Source organism: Trachemys scripta, chromosome 6 (genome assembly GCF_013100865.1).
Source record: "Trachemys scripta elegans isolate TJP31775 chromosome 6, CAS_Tse_1.0, whole genome shotgun sequence".
NCBI lineage: Eukaryota > Metazoa > Chordata > Testudines > Emydidae > Trachemys > Trachemys scripta.
In genome coordinates this window covers 53841444-53865063 of record NC_048303.1, presented here as the reverse complement: position 1 = coordinate 53865063, position 23620 = coordinate 53841444, and the positions used below count along the sequence as shown (strand labels likewise).

Sequence of the window (23620 nt, the reverse complement as noted above, 5' to 3'; positions counted from 1 at the left end):
CAAACCCATACATAAAAAAAACTATCAAGTCTTTATTAACACAAAAAGCCCTATTTGGCCTGTAAAAAAACCAAATGGTTCTTGGCATCTCAAAATTAAATTATAAATGCCTAAATCAGGTAACACCCATTTGTGCCCCTACGGTGGCCAAAGTGCCAAATCTAATCAAGTTCTTTAATCCAAAGGCTGTGTAAGTTTACTGTCCTTAACATCAGTAAACAGCTTTTAAACATTATCATTGGCACACATTTCACAGTACCATTTTGCATTTTGTTTCCAAAAAGTCCAATATTCCTAAACACATTTACCCCAGGGATATAAAATTCTCCAGCTTTATTCCATACGCAAATAAGGCGGGTACTGTCGCAATTTTCCAAACCAATTGTTTTATTTTAATATATAAATAATCTGTGTTTAGCAACACAGACTAAAAAAAAGCTTTTAGAAAAGCTTAACAAGCTCCTACAAATCCTAAAAAAAGCAGGATTAAAGTGCAATTCGGTCAAGGCACAGCTAATGGCCAATCGTGTCTCTTTCTTGGGCCTCACCCTAACAAAATGGGGTAAAACCCCAGTGCAACAAAAAGTAAATGCAATCCAAACATTGCCTTTACCACAAAACCCTTTAAAATCCTTTTTTGGGTTTAACTGGGTACCACAAAAATTTCATCTTCAATTTTACTTCCATTGCAGGTCCCTTGTACCAGCTATTAAAAAAAAAAAAGGTGTCCAATAAAAATAAACTAAGCAACACACAAAAGCAGTATCGCAGCTAAAACAGGCCATTGTCAAGGCTCAAGTGTTAATCACTCCAAATCCTAAAATACCCTATCATCTTTTGGCCCTCAATGCCATTAAAATTAGAGGCATGAGAGTGTCCCAGTTACGTTATATAAGCCTTAATACATATATATAAGCCTTAATATATCAAACACATTCGGTTCAATATGCTGAATTAGCTGCAGTGGCTTGTGTGCTGGAGTACTGTGTGCAGTTCTCCATCACCACCACATGCCAAAATATCTGTCTGTTTTCAGACTCTGCATGGGTATGCAATTCTCTCACACAGTTTCTACCATGTTGGGAAACAAATGGGTTTACTTCTTCTGATGGCACACCTATTAGGTATGCATCGCTAATGAAATATATCATGGCCCTCAATGCCATTAAAGATTAAGGAGACATGTATAGTAGGGCAGTTGGTAATAAAGATAGTGTTTTAATAGATTTTACCTCAGTATTTTTTTTTTTTTGCAGCAATAGTGTTTAGTGAAGGGGGTTGTGCGATGAGTGTAATATGATTGGGCTGAGGCCCAATTAGAAAATAAAAGTATTGTATGGCTCAACTGGTTACCAATAGGTACTTTTTACAATTGTTATACTTAAGTTTAATTGGTGACATTAAATATGAGGCATAGGCCACAGGTTTGATTTTTTTATGTTTTTTTTTTTTTTGTGAAGTTACAGTTGCTAATGCATTAACACTTACTGCTACAAAAAGGGTGTGTAGCCTATAAGACTAACCTGCTTGCTTGTGTGTGTGTAGATATATATATATATATATATATCTTTTCTTATAGTTTAAGTATTTGGTTTATTGTAATAGGTTTATAAATTTATATTAAAGTAAGTTTGGCTGTAATGCAAAACACCTACAGGCTATATCCTGTATGTTAAGCTAAGGCAAAGTTAGCATATCTATATTAAAACCTTTTACTCAAAAAGCAAAGTTAACCTATAGCTTGTTACCTAAATAAATGAGTACCCACGCCTATGTCTATGACCTTTTATCTAAACCAATAGACAATGAAAATGGCATAGGGTTTTTTTCCCCACAAACTTAACAATTACACCACAAAAAACTGATGTGCGTACATACCTGTCATCAATACATACATACATACTAGCCTATGGGGTAAGTGTACCTTAACATTTCTGTAAGTAAAAAATAAAATGTAGGCATAATAAAAAAAAAGGTCTAGAATTTGCCCTATAAAAAAGGTAACCCACCTCAATAAAGTATCTCTGTTCTTACTTTACTCCATCTCCATTTCTCACTATCTCCAAACTCACTTTACTCTATTCTCATTTACTTCCTCCACTCTATCTACAATAACTGCTACTATTTGTAAGCTATACTTGTTCTTCTTAAACTTTAAGTTTCAAAAAAACTAGGCTAAGACTAGTTTCCCTAAGTTTTATTCTTAGTTTATTTATTAAATTTTAATTTAAGTTTAAGTTAGTCAAGTACACCCTAGTCAGCTTTAATAGCGCTTAGCAGTTTCTAAGCACTGCATCCCTCACTCAAAAATTAAAAAACCTAAACCGCAAGGCTAGTCCTGTGTCTCTTACCACCAGGTTATCAAAAAAAAGTGTAAGTATGTTAACCAAAGCTTTGTTGCATATAATACTATATTATCATGTGTATCTTTTAAATAGCAGTAATACAATTGTAACTTTGTAACTCTGGGTATTTTACCATTTACTTACTATTATTAATTTTAATAAAAAGTCTTTAAAACTATATCTGTCTCATTGTAAGCTTCCTGTCATACCCCCAAGGGTCCTTTATAAATTCTATAAAGCCTAATTCAAAACAAAAACTTTTATCTTCTAATCAAACAAATTAGCAAGCCTAAAACCCATATTAATATTAATAATAATTATTATTATTAATATTATCATTAAAATCAAATAACAATAAATTAATAAATTAAATTCCCATATTATCCAAATTAATATTAGCAGTACACCCTAAATCAAGCTACTATATATATATATACACACACACACACACACACACCGAATGAGAGAGAGAGAGACCTCCACAATGGGCTGAATTTTATCTTTACAGCAGACTATATATATTATATACACCTCTACCCTGATATAACGCTGTCCTCGGGAGCCAAAAAAACTTACCGCGTTATAGGTGAAACCGTGTTATATTGAACTTGCTTTGATCCGCTGGAGCGCGCAGCTCCGCCCCCACCGGAAGGCTGCTTTACCATGTTATATCCAAATTCATGTTATATCGGGACACATTATATTGGGATAGAGGTGTACATACAAAAATACACACACATCCCCCACAAAATCTTGAGCTAACTCTGAGGTGTGTTCAGTGAAATTCAGTGTGATGGGGAAAGGGAAATTGGCTTGAACTACATTTACGTCCCTCTCCCCATTCCTGGGGCCACCTGATCACACAATTCATCCATGGTGTAAACCAAAGCAGCTAAGGCCAAAACTAGGGATAGCAAAGGAACGAATTGCTGCACAAGCCCCAAACTACCTGATGATTCCCCAATGTAAGAGAAATCCTTCACTTGCCAATTCAGATGACTTTAAGGCTGCTTTGCCACACCAAAGGTTTGATCTTGCTTCCACTGAAATCAGTGGGAGTTTTGCCACTGATTTCCAAGGGAGAATGAATAGGTACTCAAGCAACTAATCACAGACTAGGTTCTTCATGGAAGAGGAGACTTACTTGGTATTCTGCCATTCAATTACTCCTCTCACTCCATCATTGGCATCAATAATAATCTGAGCAGTCAAGCCTTCTGCATCTAAAGACAAAATGCAAAAGACTAAAATAAATATCAAAAGAAAGAAGAAAATCTATTTATATTCTGTTTTTAGGGCTTGGTTAAAAATCTGTTACACAAACTCCAATAAGCTTTACGCACAGAATATGCAGCACTTTGTGTCTCCAAAGTGGGAAAGAGAGAGGAAGAGAGTGGGCAGATTAACTGGTAATGCACAGAGAAAACCTTGTCCCCACTGAATAAAATGAAGAACTATCTTCCACACAAATACTGACATATAAATAGACATCTCCGTCTTACCACAGGTATATACATTACAAACAAATAAAAAAGCAACATTACAAGAATATTAAGGTTGCAAAGCCCAGCACTGAAAAGTTAGGAAACACCAGAATTAATGTTGCCTGTGCAACCTTAATTTGGCCTCTTGGTGCACATGCATTATGATCACATGCTAGTTTTTCCATAGACCCTTCCCTCACTTAATGCACAAGATGAATGGTAATCCCGAGTAAACTGTTATCGAACATTTTCTTTTATCCTCATCATTCAATGCGTGGTCCTATTCCTTATTTACTGTACACTACTTAAACCCCATTCTGAGTTCAGATTAACTAATTTTCCTATGAGCATTTCTATGGTGCTCATCACTCTTACACTTCGTGCTCAGCAAACATTAATACATTTATCTTCATGATACCCCTGGGACATGAGGAAGATGATTATAGTCACTTTACATACATGGAACTGAGGCATAGAGAAATAAATATCCAATGTGTCCAGTAATTTTGGATACCTAATATGAGATGCCTATGGTTTGATTTTTCAAAGAATGTAGCACTTTACTTGTTCAGATCACAGCACTGCACGGGCAACCTTAATTCAGGCATTTCCTAATGTAAACACTTCTTTTTGAAACCTTATTTTTTTAAATATTTTGGTTTTTGTAATTTCCTATGTTTTATAATAATGAAAAAAAATGGAAAAAACTAAAATTTCATCCTATGGAACCATATTTACTCTTCACATGTGTCATCAGTAGGGTTGTGATCTTTAGGTCCATGGCAGAGACCTCTATCACTTGAGCTAACTGAGCAACTGTTAGTAGTAGATGACTGTTACCCTAGACCTGCCACTAGAGGGGTGGGGACACACATTATCAGTGGGGTTCACAGTTATTTGCTAGACAGGAAAAGATTGTTGAGGATGAGGAATAATGGGTTTAACTGCAGGTTCTGTAGAAATGTGTGCGGTGGGAGTGCAGACCTTTCTGCCCCTATGCCCCTCAGTTTCTCCTTGTTCCCTTCTCTTTCTATTGCCTATACTCTCCAACTCGACTCCCCTTACCAACTCTTTCCCTTATTCTCTCCACCCAGCTCCTGCCTTTTCTCATGTCCCTTCTCTTCTTCCCGGCTCTTCCCCTTCTCCCACCTTTGTTCCTATCCCCCTCAGCTCCTGCCCTTTTGCCCAGTCCAGGTTCCTGGTCCTCATTCTCCATCTCTACGTCTGTTCCCACTCCCCAGTCCTCATCCCTCTGCATTTGAATGAGGCTCTTTCCTCCTTTTCTTCTATGCTGCCTGAGTGTCAGGAGTGGGAGCACTGAGAGCACAGGTGAGGCAGTCTCCACAGCTGCTCCCTGTAGCCAGGTGGAGCAATCACAGGTAAACTCCTGCTCAACTCTGAAGCCCCAAGATGGAGCAGAGTGAAGCCGGAATCTTTGGAGAATTTAGCTGCTACGCTCTAACAAGCATCTACTAAGCATGTGGGAACTGAGAATTTTCTATGTGTTATCGCTTGGCAAAATTTTGGTGGATTTTAACAAGAACAGCAAAACAAACATTTCACCCGGGTGACACCCCTATGCAATTTCAAGTCCCTGCTTCACAGAATGGAAGCACTAGATCTTCTCTAGAAAATGTCAGACATTTAAAAGAGTAGAAACAATGAATTTTCCCCAACTTCATTCTCAGAAATGGTCGAATAACTTTTGCTGAAACTGAAAGATACAGCCTGAGTCAGACATCCAACATGGGGCATTTTAGCACAAATGCTTGAAGTTTGGCAAAGTTATAAGCAATTGACTCTAATGAAAAATGTTGTGCAACTTTCCTCATTCACTGCCTATAATATAATATTTCGTGGGTGAAATTCTGGTCCTGTTGACATCAATTGGGTTTTGCCACTCACTTCAATCGGGCCAGGATTCAGCCTATTCCTAGCACTAACCCTTTCTGACTTCCTAAATTGTGAAATTTAGCAAGTAAAGTGAACAATAAAGCGAGCATGATGCATCTCAAAATATTCTTTAATCCCTTATTTTTACATCTGTATAGTACCTTAATTTATTTACATCATAATGAAGTAATACGAGATTTTATAATATTGACTTCTCTATTAAATCTTTGCTGGCAAATGAGGAAACTGATAATTTTGTGCAAATTATGAAATGTGTGGACAGGGAAATGTAGACTAGCAAGATTCTACTATAATATTTAGTGTCTAGAATTCAGGGTTATCAAGGAAAATCAGGGGTTAAAACTTATCCCTATATATAATGTGTGCATCTGCAAGCCCGTCCAATATTTGTCCTAGGTTTGCCACTATATCAGGGCTAAGTTACTGTAAGTCAAGAAGGTGTTCAAGTACCTCTAATAATGCACGGTAAGACTAAATAAATAGCCTGTCACCGAATTTAGTTCTGGAAGATAATTTGTCTCACCCATGTGTTACTCTTTGAATGAGCAATAAGTATTTATGGTTTGAATCTGTCAACTAATCACAGCTCAACCTGCATAAATCAGCACTGGATGTTGTGTTTACCTTTCAGTCTGTAATGAATCAACTCAGTCATTTCTACACGCATGCAAAGAAAAGGGAAAAGAGGTCAAAGAGAAACTATTAGAAGCACACAATAAACACATTTCTTTAACATTAGAGGTCAGATTCAGCTCTCTTTGAAATCAATGGGAATTTTGCCATTGGATCAGGACTCTAACCAAGCAAGAGGATAAATGAAGATCATTAAAAGATTAAGAAATTCATTGAAGTTTATCCCCAAAACCAATGTAATAAAAACAGTGATAAAAAGAGACCTTATGAAGTCTGTCATCTCACTGGCCAGTTACACAAAGTATTATTTTGGAACATATGTTTACACACTAAGTAAACAGTAACCAGGGTAAGAACAGAACTCTGGAGGAGGCATAAGGAGAATACCCTTTAATACTCTTTGCATACAGACCAGACACAATGGTAATCCTTGTGCTCATGGAATGCAAGGATTGTGTAAGGTTCGTGCTACTATGGGTGTTACTCTTTCAAAGGTCCTCTGGCCCTCCTGCCCTGCTCCTATCTGCAGAGGCCAGCAGACCACACTGCACCTTGTACGTGAATGGCCATGATCCCCCTGCAACCTCGTAAGCTCCTAGAGGCACAATGACTGTCTGGTGTAGAATGTTTACTGGAACTTCTCCTGCTTTGCCTAAAAGGCACACCACAGCCCTAACATTTTCTCTGGTGAGATTCTGTTAATAGGCATTGCTACTTTTTGAGAAATAATCCCTGTTTACCAGCTTCTGTTTGAATGATCCCATCTGTTGACCTGTGCAATGCATCACAGGCACCATGCTGCATTAGACACCCAAAGACATTTGAATTAGTCCAGCAATAATTATTCACTGGTGAAATGTACAGCAGTAAGTTTTCTCATTGTCCAAACTATTTTCATATTAGAATACAAGAATCAAATTTCAACATGCAAGTTAACTTTTCCTCATGAGACACATTTTACTAAATGACAAAGGTGTTTTTTAAAATTGAGATTAATTAGGGTACCATATTGAACAAATAAAAAAGGAGGACCCTCCACGGGGGCCTGGCCCCACCCATTTACCACCCCAGCCCCGCCCCTTCCCCACCCCAACTCCGCCCTGACTCCGCCCCCTCCTCCCTCCCACTCCCAGCCACGCGAAAAGGGCTGCCTGAGCGCTACCAGCTTCGCGGTTTGCCGGGCAGCCCCCAGACCCTGCGCCCCTGGCTGGCACTTCCCCAGCGCAGCTGGAGCCCGGGAGGGGAAGCGCCCAGCCGGGGGCGCAGGGTCTGGAGGCTGCCCAGCAAACCGTGAAGCCGGTAGCGCTTGGGCTTCGGGCAGCCCCTATGCCTCCGGACCCTGCGCCCCCAGCCGGGCACTTCCCCTCCCGGGTTCCGTCGGCGCAGGGTCCGGAGGCATGAGGGCTGCTCAAAGCCCGTAGCGCTCAGCTCTTAAACAGAGCCGAAGAGTCAGGGGAGGAGCAGAGCCGCCGNTCCCGCGGCTGCTCTGCTCCTCCCCTGACTCTTCGGCTCTGTTTAAGAGCCGAGCTGCCCGAGCGCTATGGGCTTCAGGCAGCCCCCTTGCCTCCAGACCCTGCGCTCCCGGCTTCGGGCAGCCCCCATGCCTCCGGATCCTGCGCCGCCGGAGCCCGGGAGGGGAAGTGCCCAGCCGGGAGCGCAGGGTCTGGAGGCAAGGGGGCTGCCTGAAGCCCATAGCGCTCGGGCAGCTCGGCTCTTAAACAGAGCCGAAGAGTCAGGGGAGGAGCAGAGCAGCCGCGGGAGGGGAAGTGCCCGGCCAGCATTTTCCTGGACATGTTCGGCTTTTTGGCAATTCCCCCCGGACGGGGGTTTGATTGCCGAAAAGCCAGACATGTCCGGGAAAAACCGGACGTATGGTAACCCCTGGATTAATTGATAATATACATCCCATAAAATCACCCCACCATTTGTCTGAATCCCAAGAAATGCAAGCCTTATGATTGCATAAGCCTCCTTTTCAGTTATTTTTGACTTGACCGTGCCTTAAATCATTATACTACTGTAATAAAGATAAATACAATGTGTTATTACATATATACAATTCATATAAACTGTGAAGTAAATATGGTACTGATACAGATGTTGTACCCAGTCTGGGAGGGAATGACATCAAAGGATTCATGACGAGTTCAACTGACGTTAAATTAACCAGGAAGAATTCTTGCACTTCTGGTATATCATCCTGCAGAACAAAAGCACAGTAAATTGTCCTTTTATGATCCTTTAAGACGTGAGTCAACCAAAAACAACACTTATCTTATGCCCCAACAATTTTAAATTATGTTAGACTTTATTCATTTGTTCCTACCCTCTTAAAATACCATTACTAGGTCTGAAATTGATCCTCATGTAATATGTATGAAATAAAGTATTATATTTTTTAAAAGGACACTACCGTGACAAAAAAACTGAACATATTCCTTTCATTGTGAATTTAAAAAGCACTAGAAGTACCCACTGAAAAAGAAAACTATGTAGCAATCAGTCCATATAAGTCTGTAGGCAATGAAGACTATTCTGAATTCTAGGTAGAAATTGAAGCTTAATGAGAGTTTGATTCCATCCATGCATGTTTAGTTGTAGCCACTCTCTGTGTTTAACTATACCCTCTGGTTTCCATGTTTAAGATTAGGTCAAAAAGATCCTTCCATTATTTCTTCTGAGCAGCAATGAAACAGTATACAGCATGAAATGACAGACAAGTTGCGGGAGTTAAGACCCAGATTTTGTACCCATTGAAGTCAAAGACAATCGTGTATTAGGCTGACCAGATAGCAAGTGTGAAAAATCGGGATGGGGGGGGGGATAATAGGAGCCTATATAAGAAAAAGCCCCAAATATCGGGACTGTCCCTATAAAATCAGGACATCTGGTCACCCTACTGTGTATTGATGACAAGGATTAAGATTTACCTCTAGAATAGTAACATTTATAGAAGCTGATGTCTCTCCTTCCTCTAAAAGCAACCAACCAGACACAGGTATGTAATCAACTCCTGGTTCAGCCAAGGTCCCTTCTGTCCGATTCCTTACTCTGAGCAATCCTGGCAGTGTTGCATATGTAACATTGATAATACCTAGTAAATGTGGAACAAAACAAAAAAAGTTCTTATATTTTAATTCCTATTTAACTAAAATCCAAATAAACAAAACAGACACAGTGCAGGAAAGGGGAGCATTATCCTCATTTTACAGATAGGCAACTCCATCAGGCAGATTAAGGGCCTGATCCAAAGCCCATTGAAGACAATGGGAGTGACTTCATTGGCTTCAGTGTGCTTTGAATCAGGCACTTAGTGACTTGTAACAGGTCACCCAGGATGTCTGTAATGTAATCCAGAATTAAAACCCACATCTCGAGTCCCAGTCCAATGCCTTAACCTCAAGACCGTCTTTCTTCCCTCTTCCAAAGGAAAAAAAGGCTTCAAGACCTTGTTTTTTAAACACTTTACTAATTTAAAAGTGATTTGCAAAAGGGAGAAAATGTGGTTTTGTGGGTATTTTTGCTGAGATTTTTCTTTGCCTCCTCCCAGCAAAAAGGGGAGTACAATCTAATTAAGAAATTTAGGGTTTGACACAGTAAAACTAAATGGACACATACACAAAGTAAAACCTATTTCCCCATGCTAATTTTCCCCCTACTGTTACTCACACCTTCTTGTTTGAAATGGGCCATCCTGATTATCACTACAAAAGTTTGTTTTCTCCTGCTGATATCCCACTTTAATTGATTAGTCTCGTCAGAGTTGGTATAGCAACACCCATTTTTTCATGTTCTCTGTATATATATCTTCCTACTGTATTTTCCACTGCATGCATCTGATGAAGTGGGTTTTAGCCCACGAAAGCTTATGCCCAAATAAATTTGTTAGTCTCTAAAATGCCACAATTACTCCTCGTTCTTTTTTCCAAAATGTTCTGTTTCAGCTTCTCTTGCACTAGAATAATGGATGAGCACAGCCCTTTAACCACCCACCTTCCTACCCACACCTTCTATTCCTTATGCCATGTTCTGGAATAGGGGGCCTTTCAAAGGGGCTTAAAGGAGTTAGGTACCCAACTACCACTGAAAGTGAGTCTTTGAAAATCCCAGCCAATCTCTCTACTTTATTCTTGCCACTCTCTGTCTCCTTTTCTTTAACATCTCTATTCTTTCCCCCCTTTTTCAACTTTTAATCTCTTTTTGTCCTGTTTTTATTCAATTCTTATTTCTTTTCCTAGTTGTTCCCCCTTCCTTCCCTTCAGCCAATACAAGGTAACAAACAAGGTATGATTCATTCTGAAACACAGTGTTGCAAATTGCATCCACCCTCAGAAGCCAAGTGCAGTATCACCAGTATCACCACTTATGATCAATACTAAGTGATAGACTAGCTAGTCCATTAGAACAAGAAGCTATCAATTTCCTGAGATTTGAAGATGGGGGGACTGAGTGGCTATTTGTGTTATGACCATCTGCCACCTGGCTACAATCTAATTTATAATATACCCAGGAGTGCTGCTAGCTTTTCCGCCGCCCTAGGTCCCGCCGCCAAAATACTGTCGCGGTCGCCGCCCCCCCAATCGCAGCGCTCTAGGCGACCACCTAGGTCACCTAATGGGTTGTGCCGGCCCTGAATATACTACTGCCAAAAATATCTGAGCAATCAGAGATTTACCTAAATGGACCTCTGCTAAAAGAGAAACGGAAAATAGCTGCATTCATCAAGGAATAATCATTTGAAAACTATTCATAATCCCTAACAATATTTTATGTTTGATGAGAAAACAAAAAATGATGGAAACCTACATGAACTTAAAAGGAAATTTGACTCTGGCTCATTCCTTCACTTCTTGTGCTAGAAGGAGTTGGGAATATTATACAGGTGATACCTGCAACTGCTCAGAAAGAGGGAGACTTTGTCCTAGTGTATAAGTAATAATTATTTTTCACATCAGTTGCTCTCTATGGTGTGTCATAGCATAATGGTGAAGCAGGTGGTGAACTATAATTACTACTTCTGATTAGCTAAAAATTGCACCCACATTTATTTTACCCTGCCTCTCCTACCCCACCTCTCCAAACCCTGCCTTGTTGTTCATCCTATCCAAATGTTATGTCTTCTCCTTTAGAGAATTAGCTCTCTGGGGCAGGAACAGTAATTTACTACATATAGGCTTAGAAGGATTAGATTTTTATCAGTAAATGTTGGTAAACATTGAGTTGCTCATACACACACAAACTGAGGAAAAAATATTTTCACCCATAATAATCAAAATTTACTGAGAGGTGAAGTAAGAAAAATGCTTCCTAGGAACTTATCAGAGACTTATTTAAGGCTATTTATGTTGTATATTTTGACATGTGATGTTGACAATTTATGTTTTAACAGTTATAAAACTCACTTTTTGAATCTCAACATCTACTGTCATTAAATAATTATTGTATGACCATCCCATTGCCTGACCGTTACAATTTCTTGTCATTGTGAAATTTTAAATCAATAAAAATTAAAAACCACTTAAAATAAACATTGATATTATCCATTGAAATTATTTTAAAAAATTGAATTCTGCCAAGCCTAATAGTATATTTGTATAGTGATTGGCACTATGGGGCACCAACCTACCACAATACAGCTGATTATTATGTAATAATAAAACAAAATAAAATAAAATAAAATATTAATAATAATTACAGCAACAGGGACACAAGTATCTCTCATAAACACCCAAACAGCTTTAGGAAATATCTCTTGAAGGACCAACACATCACCATACTGGGCAGTAAGGTTCTTCAAAAAGAGGCAGGAGAAGGGAATGACATTAAAAATAGCAGAGCTTCATGAAGACCTAGGTTTAAAGGCCCATTCTCCCCACTACTTGTGTGGTTTTTGCAGGAACTGGTGGATCACAAGGAAGCACTGTTATGCAGGTAGAAGTCCTTCGCTGCAGGCAGTTAGAGGTGACGGGATTTGGGTAAGTTTCTGGAGGGGACTGACTAAAATTGAAAGCAAGAATATTTGGTTACTGTCCTCTCTAACCTTTGGCTGTAACTACATTTTTGCAAGTAAGATTCTGAAAGTAAGAGAGCAGACATAGAGATGAACATTTGATTCATCTGACTCCCATTGACCTTTTCTGTCCAAACAAGAATGTGTTGCAGAAGACACATAAAACCTCTGAATCTAGAGAAATTACACAAACCTAAAGTCCCAAATTCTCTGCTGATGAAAAGTTGAATAGTTTTGTTTGCCTCTTGGATCAAAACCATCCTGGATGAAGAAGCAAAGTTCAAAACTCCATGTGGTTCATCACTGGCCTCTATTGTCAAAACAGCTTCATACCCTTGGCTATCCAAGGCAGCGGCACCCATTGAAGAAACACCTGTAAAACAGTCAATGGAGTAACTACACAGAATGTTAAGCAGCTGAAGTATTTTTTTTTTAATATTAGCAATGGCAGTTTGTATTACTATTTCCTACAACATGCCATGCAGTCAATCATATTCCCAGTACAATGAATCAGGGAGAACATGATAGCATCTGTTGTGTTTTTATGGCCAGTGTGGATCCATATACGTTCTACAACAAAGATAGCACAATACAACACAATAAAGCTATATCTAATGAAAGGATAATATCAAATGAGAAGACAGAATATCATCCAATGGACATTCATATGATGGGTAATTACAGGGTAAGCCAGCCTGGCTGGGGCACCTGGAAGCAAGAACTCCTATGCAAATCTAGCCCAGCTTTAGTAATGGATGTTTGTTTAATAGTGATTATGTACAGAGGAAATGCAGATCTAGATGCTTCTCCCACAGCATAATCTGAATGGCAGGAATAGAATCTACTGCTCTCCTTGTATGCAGAAATCAACAGTCAATGGGGAAGTCTGCTTGTGACTGTACAAGAAGAATTGTCTGAACAGATATAAATAGTGGCTTATTTCATAGCAACTATAACCAAAAGGCATTATTGGGTCCAATTCTGCTCCTATTTACAGGGGTGCAGCTCCCACAGAATTTGCGGGGCAGAGTTGAGCCCACTGTAAAACCAATCAAAACATACCAGTCAGAACACTTTAGAGCCAGTATGCACATAAAGAAGGACCACCTAACTTCAGTACACGGAAACAAAGTTTCACAACTTAAGAAATAAAGTACAGTGCTTTAAAAAGTCACAAATAAATTAAAACAATAATGCAGATTACATCCTTTTCCCCTTAGAGATTCACCATGCTACATTTTTGCATTACCTTGAGTTCTGATGTCATATAGGACTACTTGGTATTCTTCCTTTTCTTCAGGAATAGGGTCATCCAGCAGATGAACACAGAATGTTAGATTCAATGACTCCTGTTTATTTTAAGTGGCAAAATAGATTAGTTACCACTGTACAAAAACCAGGGCACTATCTGTCACAGATTTTGAATGATTCCTTCCAAGTAGTTTTAAATTTAAAATATCAAAAATTAAAAGCTACCTACAATTCAGACCTCTAAGATAGAGAGCTACAACTATCAAATAGGTCAGGAAACAATACTATTTGGAAAGGTGTTCACCCCTTTCCACTTCAGCCTTAATTTCAATATTATCTCTAGCTTTTGCTGCTGAACACAGTTACTCTGTATGGGGTTACCTCGGGAAAGAAAAGTATTCCAGAATAGTTTTCAAAGGTTTGATCTAGATGATGCCCAACAATTTTCCAATTAACAGTAACATTTCCCAGTCCAGGAGCAGTTCTTAGGATGTGGAACTGCAATTGTTCTCCTAAGAATAAAGAACATAAGAAAATGTTTGGTGTAGGGAAACTGCCTTGCTGTGTATCAGTCAGAATCAGAATCAGAAGCATGCATTCCATAATCATGGTAACTTTTCCAAAACCAAGAAATTCAAGTGCCCACTGATACTTTACAGTGAGGCTTACTATGTAACACATATTTGCTTTTAGCATAAAAGAAGAAGGGGAAATCCAAATTCTAAACCTTTCAGTTCTGTTTTTAGTTAAGTTTTGAAAAATATAATGGAAAGAGCTATCAAATGCATGCTAGGACTTATAAAGCAACTACTGTACGAAGACAAAAATGAATACCCACCAGAACATGCACAAACACCAGAACAATGGCAATCCATAGACTATGCAAGATAATAAATACTTTATGTACTAGCTATGACAAGTAAATTCCTATAGCAGTTCACTGGCAAGAAATATACATGTTTCTAATATTGCACTGTAATGTAATTTTCCACAATGCATGCACAAAAATGCTTGCAATTACCTGTAAATTCCAGTTATGTGAGTTTTAACTTACATAATAGCATCAGTTATAGATTTTTAAAAATACAAAAGAAATTTTTCAGAAAAAGTTAATAGCTTCCTATGATTTCTCAAGACATACTAACTATATCGATCGACCGAAGTGTTGTCAATGTCAATTTATAAAATATACAATAATTATACTTTTCGTATTTCTAGCATTCAGTCTAATGGACAATTTAATACAAAACTAATGAACAGTATAGCAATCATCGAAAAATGTATGAAAAACAAAAAGATAAAAATAAGATCATGAATATAAAAAGATGGCTTGAGGCTTTATATATTGTATCAACATAAAGATACATATTAGCATGTATAGTGGGGGGTGAACATATATATGTATACATACACATTATATGATAGATGTTTATTTCTAAAACATAAGCATACTGCATATGTATTTCAACAGTTTAAGCTTGCCAGTACATACAGTATTGCATTGGCTTCTGAAAGAAGGAAAATGTGCAGAAACCTACAGTATCAAGATATCTGGGTATGTTAATAAAACACATCTCTTAGCTGACTGAAGGTTTTATGCTGCAACATTTTTATTCACTAAAATATAAGAAAATGCATGCAGCTAAGATTATATTTTTCCTCCTTAAACCATATTTTAGGGTTCAATATTTCTACTGCCAGAAAATGACTTTCTGACCAGTTTCTATTAGAGATATTCAAAGAAATGATTTAGAATTTTTCCCACTGTTGCTAATCCTGGGCACAATCAAACCCATGGAACTACATGGTTCAAGTTGCCTCTGAACAAACCCAGATGAAGGGCAAAAGAGGGGAGAAGGTAAGGCTGGCTGAGAAAGGACCAAATGCCTCTATATTTATGTGAAACCCACTCACAGAAGAGGCAAGATTCTCCTCCTCTCCTTTTTTACCCTGCAATTACTTTTCTCTGGATAATAGTCCAGTGCAAAACCAGTCTATGTGGCCAGCTAGGACTTGTATCCCTTACTATTTCATAAAATGGGCATATGATTTGACTAGTTGGGTCTGTATCATGATATGACACCAATGTGACTCCACTGGTTTTTAACTGAACTCTTCCTGGATTATAGTGTGTGAGATCTGAGCCAGATCCAAAGATGCACCTGAGCTCAGCCTGGTGCAGCTAAGAAAGGGAAGGAAAGGTATGTGGCTAAGATGGCTTTACACCACATTGGCTCCTCATGATCATAGGGGCAGGGGGGCAGGTTCAGCCCCGTGTAATTTAGAGCAGCCTTGTGACAGAATACTTGTAAGTAGTATTATGCTGCTAAAATTGACAGGAAGGACATCATAAAATTATTCTAAGTATTTTCTGTTCTGTTGAAGAACCACTGTTATCCCATATTTGTCCATCACTGAAATGAGACAGAAATTAGTTATTACTGGTAATTTTAGGAGATCACAATAGAAATAATTTTTAAAGAAGCAGTATAAATAATTTTAAGAAAATATATAAATTATACAAACATAAAATTAAGCCCATTTACAATAAAGTAGAATAGTATATGTATTTAGGCATCAGCATTTCAAATGTTCAAAGTGAACTCCTAGAATTGTAGTACTTGTGGCACCTTAGGAAGGAAATGCTTTCCAAATGCAAGCAGATGGGCATCATACCAAAAGGACTAAAGGTAAAAAATCCATTACAATCTACATATCACACAGACTATGCTGAGAGACTGTGTCACACACTCTCAAAGAAACTGTGAAACCACCTGATCAGCATCCTATACAGCAAACAGGGAAAGATTAAGAATGAGCTCTCAAAACTGGATCCTCAATATATGTTTCACTCTATATGCATCCGAAGAAGTGGGTTGTAGCCCACGAAAGCTTATGCTCTAATAAATTTGTTAGTCTCTAAGGTGCCACAAGTACTCCTGTTCTTTTTGAGGATACAGACTAACACGGCTGCTACCCTGAATCCTAGAATTGTGCTGATGTTCACACCTCGCCTTACGCTGCTCCACTGCTGTTTCTGATAGAAAAGAAAGTTCAAAATCTATTGAATGTGACATCATTATGATTGTGTTCCTGAAGAGCAGTGAACCTGAGTATATATAACAGATCTATGGTTTCCAAAGAGGAACATCATCATATTGTTTAACAGTGCACTGAAACACATTCTATCCTATTTGAGAATTTTGCACATCCATTTCAAAACAAAATCAATACTTAGTATATCACACTAGTTATTTTAGTACCTAATTGCAAAATGCACAAATAAGACACAGCATATTTTGAAATTATACAATACAATACAATACGATTTTTCATTGTTCACACAAAATGAATTATGATATGGGAATCAGTTAGAATGTGCATTCATCTTGAGCACTTATCATTAATCAAAAATTAATTGGAATAAAAATTCAAATCTAAGTGAACACTTTTACTGATTCTGGGTAGTCCATTAGAGACCAGTATTACTAAGATCTTTGGTTGTCATATCCAGAAAGAACTCAGGTAAAAGTGAGCAATATGAATACAATTTCTGCCTTCAGTAGACTGGAACAAATATAAAAGGATCTCTTGAGACTGAAAATGTTTCATTAGGTCAATTTCACTTTTTTCCCCTATTTTAATTTTTAGTGTCTTACCCAAGTCTGAAGATTTATCCATTGTGATTTGTATGTGGCTTAGGGACATTGAATACCTGCCTAAAAATTGTGTGAGATGTACAATATTTTTATCTTGAAAATAACTTTTTTAAACTGATGGATAGTCAAACTATTTAGTAATACAGTAAATATTAAATAACATGGCGTTTGGAGTTGTATTGTCTGTATCAATAGTCATTGTTTCAGCACAAGAAAAAACAGGTATTAAAAGGCAAAATCAAGCTCTACATATGCCCCTATGAAGACCTAGTTCACTCTTTTTAACCAAAAGATTCTATAGGATTATTTTTTCTTGCTGCAAGCCAATGCATTCTTGTTCTTTAGTAGCTGGAGAATCAATGCTCAGTGGAGTTTCCAAATATAACAACAAAGCATTTCAGTTCCAAAGTACCAGTTTTGCTACTGTTTTGTAAATTAACTTTAACCAGTTGAAAAGACTCATAAGGGTCACCATAATCTCTGGTACCAAGACAGTTTTTGTTAATTCCTTGTGCTCATTGATGGCTCTTCTTAGCTTGTCAGATTACAGCTGGTTTGACATGCTGATCAGAACCATTAATGCAGAGGAATAAAGATGAAAACTGAGGCACACACCAGCACAGAATCAACATAAACCACCTACATAAAATTTTCAAAGAGAATTATGATGTCCTTTCATGTATAGCAATTAACATATTTGGTTTACAAAGATCAATTGAGAATTTTTTTTTCCAACAAAAAAGTACAGTATACATATTCTCTGGGAAATGAATGTCTGTTTTGTTTAGTTTGTCCTGACAGACTGCTTATCAAATTTTAGAGGAATATGATGCAGTAGCTCTTTTAGATTCAAGCAAAAGACAAACCAAGGCAATCACCATCATATCTGAAAATACAGCAAACCTTTAGACCAAACATGCAATGTGCCGCTTTAAGGCAATAGTAGAAAAACATTTTGTTCAATTCAAACTCTTATAGTTCTTCTTGAATGTCCACATGACACTATTTTAAGCCTGACAATGACAAGAAAGGACTAATATACCCCAAATTGGTGGCTACAATCAAAACACAAGTGGTAATTCACCCACTAGCAGGGCAATGAGGGAGTGAAAAAAAGAGAAAAGATGTGCTAACCCTTAACAAGGTCCCCATATCTTTTTAGTAGTGTCTTTCAGAATATTTAAAGCAGGTGAGAATCATTAACAGATTCTATTCTATTTTATATGAAGTTATACATAAGACCACTGCTAGATATGCATAGGAACCTATATAATATGAAGTCAAAAGGAGTTGTATCCATGTGCAGAATTTGGCACTAAATGAATATAAGGGGAAAAGTTAAAAAGGGGCTACTAGGTGTTAAAACTAGAGTGACAAGGTATGAGCTTTAGAAAGCAAATGGGAAGTACTGCTGAAGTTATATAGAATGTTTTGAACCCAATCTCTCTCTATCCAGTCAATGGGTTTTCTGAGTCTTATATTTGAAAGACATCTAAACTACAATAGAACACATGAAGGGTAGCTAGATAGTCCTTTGTTTGCATATACCTAATGGTTCTCTGATTACTTTTACCAACACAATTAAATGGACAAACAATGTAAGTCCTCATTAAGAGAAAGTATGAATAAGGAAGTTGATCGAAAATGGAGCTAATGAGGTCAACATAAAGAGGAACCCACCTTCATGACCAATAACAGATCTTGAGGCGGTCTGAAAGCTAATAACTCCTGCCACATTGTCATTAGCCAGAATAACCACAGTGACAGTGTCTGAGCTAGGAAGAATACGACTTCCTCCTTCAGTATGGGTCAGGCTGATTATAATATTTTCATTATCCTCTGGCTCTGGATCATCTAAAATGGTCAATGTGACCATCTTTTTAGTTTCACCTGTAAGGAAAAATAGAAGAAAATATAGGTATCAAAGCCATAATAAATGACATACTGGATAGCCATCTGTCTTGGATGGTTTAGACACAACAAATTCTGTATCTTGGCAGAGGGGGTTGACTAGATGACCTTGCAGTCCCTTCTAACCCTATGATTCTACACTTTCAAAAGGGGCTTAATCATCCTCTTTGTTAGGAAATACTTAAAAATATATAAATTATGTAAATCTATACCACTGCAACAGCTATTGAACGTACCATGTAAATTATAACAAACAGCCTTCAAACAGGAAATAATTAACTTTTGAGGGCTCCGAACACTTTAATCACTCAGCATTTACTTCAGCTTTTTAACTCTATTTGGAAAAGGGGAGAGCTGTTCTTGTAAAAGAAAACAACAGTGTATGCTTTTCTCTCTAATGAACTGAATTTGAATAGTCTTACCAAGTCTGAGTTTAAATAACAATCCAAATGCTGTATATATAGGGGTCTACACACACACATATTATATATATATATATACACACACACACACTTGTATGAATTGAATTGGAATAGACTGACTCAGGGTTTGCATTCAACAATCCACTCATCCCACAACCCTTTCACTTGGACTTGGTATCTATCTTGCATGCTACCCAATCAGACCAATATAACTAGCAAACTGTACTAGTCAACCAGTTCCCAAAGGACCATTTAAATTTCCAATACAATCCTATTGTTCAATGTATGTGAAATACCTAAGTACGTTTTAGGGTTATGAAAATACTTGGTTACAAAATACATATTTCTTACTATACTGTCTTTTTAATTCTTTTTTAATCTGTTTAGTATGAAGCTTTTTTATAAAGTACCAACAAAATTATATCTCAGTGTCAGAATTACTGTTGCTGGTCATTAGTTGGAGTTTGATGACTCATCAACATAAACGGCATAGTAAAAAAGTGTATATTACACTCCCTTCAGTTGCTTGTAAACTAACTATCTCAATCATTTCTCAAAATGATGTATGTGTCATGCTGTATTGCATATAAGCAACGTCTGCCAGTTACTCATTTGTCTCACTTGTAAATTCTTAGGTATACTTCGTTTGTTGTGAAATTAATAAAATCTTTTAAAATAAAAAAGATGCTTTCATTTCAAGAACACAGCTAATTGCGGAAGCGGGGGCAGCCATCTTAAAAGTTTGGCCTTATAAAGATTAGTTTTTTCACTGAAGGATGAAAAAACAACACTTTGTGCCTCATCCTGATCTCACTTACACTGGTACAACTACTCCCTTCAGTGGAGTTATTCAGTGTAAATGAGATGAGAACCAGACCCTTTACAGTGCAACATTCCCTGAAGGACCCAGTCATATTTAAAAAATTTACTATTACATTTATATATATTTTATTACAGGAGATTGGATCTTGAGGCTCATGCTGATGAGCTGCTAAATATCACAATATGCTTGAGAATGTACATCTATCAGACAACATAGTGTATTCCAGGAGACATAGCCGAGCAGTAAATTGACACCCAGGTTTAAAAGTCAAGAAATCTGCTTATCTATGTCCCTCTACCTTTCTCCATCTAGAAAGGGAAAAAATGAATGTAAACCTTGCCTCACCTTCAGCAAACACCAGAATCTCACCATCACCTACAAAATCCAAGTTTTGGGTAGCTGTTCCACCAATCACACTCCATTCCACTGTCACCTGTCCCAGGCTGCCTTCTGTTCTGTGTATCATAAGCTGCACATTGGTATGAGGACGTTCTTCAACTTCCACATATAGACCTTTCTCTGTTGCATTGGGACTTACACTGTAGATCACAAACACTCCAAAGGCATCTCCATTCATCATTATGACAACTGTGGAGGTATTTGGCTTTCCTATCATTGGCTGGTTTTTTAAGCTGGCTGAGGTGTTCATCAGTTCAACCTTCAAAAGGGATACAGTAAACTTCTCATCCAATTCTGGCAAATTGTCAGGAAGTATGGTAACTGTGAGATTTGCAAACTGTTCCCCTTCCAACATTATGGCCCACTGACTTGTAACTGATTCGTAGTCACTGCCAGCAATGGCTTGTGCACCAAAAAGAGAGGACAAACTGGTGACATTTTTCTTGTAGATCCAGAATCCTGAGTTGTTGGTTACTGGGCTGATCCATGATGTCAGCCAAAAACACAAAGGAAACCCAGAGGCACTAGAGAATGTAAAGGCTAAACATGCTTGTTCTTTTAGGCACTGAATTGCACAGGTGTGTAATGGATCACTTGCTGTTGAGATATTCACTTCAGTCCTTGACAGCTGGTTAGAAATTCCTTGCACAGGAAATTCATAGTAGGACAGCATATCCTGGCCTTGCTCTATTGCAAGAGCTACTACATCAACCTCAGAAGTACTGTAGAACACCTGCAGTTGACCAAATCTTCCCTCACTAAAAGATGTGGTGATAGAGAAGAGAGTCATGTTAATAAGTGAAGACAGTTTTTCTTATATCTGTAGGTCTCTACATTAAGAAGAGTGACCTGAACACAAGTTATCAGCCTTTTCAAAATTGTTCAATGGTTTCAAATAATCTAAACACCATTCAAAATCCATCCTCTCTGAAGCCGCTACTAGAATAATTTACCTGTGGAAGGCACATTTGATTATTTATAGAACGTGTTATGGTTAATCATACATAGCAGAAACAATGCAGATTACTCCCCTTGCCACCTGCTAGCTCTGCTGAATGGCAAGGGAGAGAAGCCAGACCGGTCTTGCCCTGTCCTCTGTCTCCTTCCAGTTATTCATAGGAGGTCATATCACAGAAGTAATGCCTGCTCTCCCTCCCCCATGCTTGAGCCATGATATAGATAGCTTCTACACAGCCATATTGAGCCTTGCCCTCTTTTATCCTCCATCTAGACTCCTGGGAGCAGGGGACGCTCTTGCCCTAAATGTTTATAAGAATTAATAAGACAAATTTAAAAAGATGTTTCTTTATAGATGTTTCTGATAAAGAGACATACTTGGTTTAAGCTAAAAGAGCATAAATTTAGGAGCCAAAGACTACTCTGATTAGATGACAAGTTAAACGGTACAAGAAGGAAATCAGAACAAAATTTAAAATGAGAAAAAAACCATGGAGTTGTAATTTCAGTAAAGAAAAAGGAGAAGGACCACGAATGCTTACATAAAAAACAAACATTAAACAAACCTTCTCTTGACAGTTATGTTTACAAATGAACTTCTTTCCAGTGGCTCCTGAATTCGGTACAAGGTGTGATGAAAATAGACTGTTCCATAAGGATTATCATTGGCAGGTATTATAATATTTGCCATGCCATCTAACCCAATAGCACCTCCATTCGAGGCCTGGGTTAATTGCACACAGATAACCTAAAAAATATAATTAGACTTTCCTTAATAACATTATGTTGTGAAACCAAGATAAATCATTTAGGGCCAGCTAGGTCTGAACCATTGGCTCCCATTGGTGAGCATTAATAAGTAGTCCATTGACTGCAGTGGGACTACTCATGTGAGGAACAATCAATAACAACATCAATAACACCAAAGGGTTCATAATATAGCCCTTCATGTTTCTAAAATGTTTGGATTTAAAGGGCTGTTTAAGCGCTACGTGTTAAACAGAAAACAATACAGATTAAAAGACTTAGACAGAAGTGTTCTGGGTGGGCAGTGAGTTGCACAGCTTCAGTTGTCACTGAATCAATTTAAGTCATGTTCCTATACTCCTATCTACCCATTAAAGTTTGGGGAATCCGATTTTTGGGATGCTGCTGGCTTCCCCCCATAGTCATTCCAGCATTGCATCATAGTAAGTGAAAAGTAAAAGGTAGAGTTATTACTATATAGTATCATAAATAGCATTGCTATAACTATAGAAGGTGTGTGCCATAGGTATATTATCAAGGGATATGAGGAGCTATAATCCCTGAAACACATGACAGACACTGCGTAAGACATAGTGAAGATTTCTTCTCCCCACTACTGCTAAGAAGTACAACTGTCAGGGATATACTCCCTGCCCATAACCAAAATTCATACTACCTGTAAAACATGATCTACACTAGTGGAAATCTCTACTATAACACCCCTTTTAATGTAGTCTGAACACCCATGGTCAGTTAGATTTTACATGCATGTAGAAATCCCATCAACTGGTCATGAATATTTTAGTGCATGAAAAATGTGCATGTATTTGTTTGCATGCAAAAAGTTTCATGTGCACAAAAAGCCCTAAAACTTATTCATTACATTCTTCATCATACACACTGTTGCATGACACAAACGATAGGCAATTTTGTAGAGCAAAAGGTTCTCTATCTAATTAAAAATAGGGAAGATACTCTGAAAGAGTCTAAACATAGCCACAGAGTCAAGAGAGTTTGTTTTAATTGGCTTAATCATTTATTTTAACATGATGCTGGTGTAAACCA

At 37.8% G+C, this 23620-nt stretch overlaps 1 protein-coding gene and 1 long non-coding RNA gene across 2 annotated transcripts in view; one reads left to right on the top strand and one right to left on the bottom strand.

Moving 5' to 3' along the window:
* Positions 1-23620, bottom strand: part of ADGRV1 (adhesion G protein-coupled receptor V1) — a 438752-nt gene that overhangs the window by 328188 nt on the left and 86944 nt on the right. The window contains exons 32-41 of the mRNA XM_034773174.1: positions 22375-22556; positions 20798-21609; positions 18977-19186; positions 14019-14149; positions 13636-13735; positions 12580-12759; positions 9307-9470; positions 8483-8576; positions 6368-6400; positions 3490-3568 (exon numbers count right to left, since the gene is read on the bottom strand). Of these exons, the coding sequence (XP_034629065.1) occupies positions 3490-3568; positions 6368-6400; positions 8483-8576; positions 9307-9470; positions 12580-12759; positions 13636-13735; positions 14019-14149; positions 18977-19186; positions 20798-21609; positions 22375-22556 (1985 nt within the window). The remainder of the gene's footprint in view (positions 1-3489; positions 3569-6367; positions 6401-8482; positions 8577-9306; positions 9471-12579; positions 12760-13635; positions 13736-14018; positions 14150-18976; positions 19187-20797; positions 21610-22374; positions 22557-23620) is intronic.
* The window catches only part of LOC117878749, a 35627-nt gene that overhangs the window by 5059 nt on the left and 6948 nt on the right, over positions 1-23620 (top strand). The window lies entirely within an intron of this gene.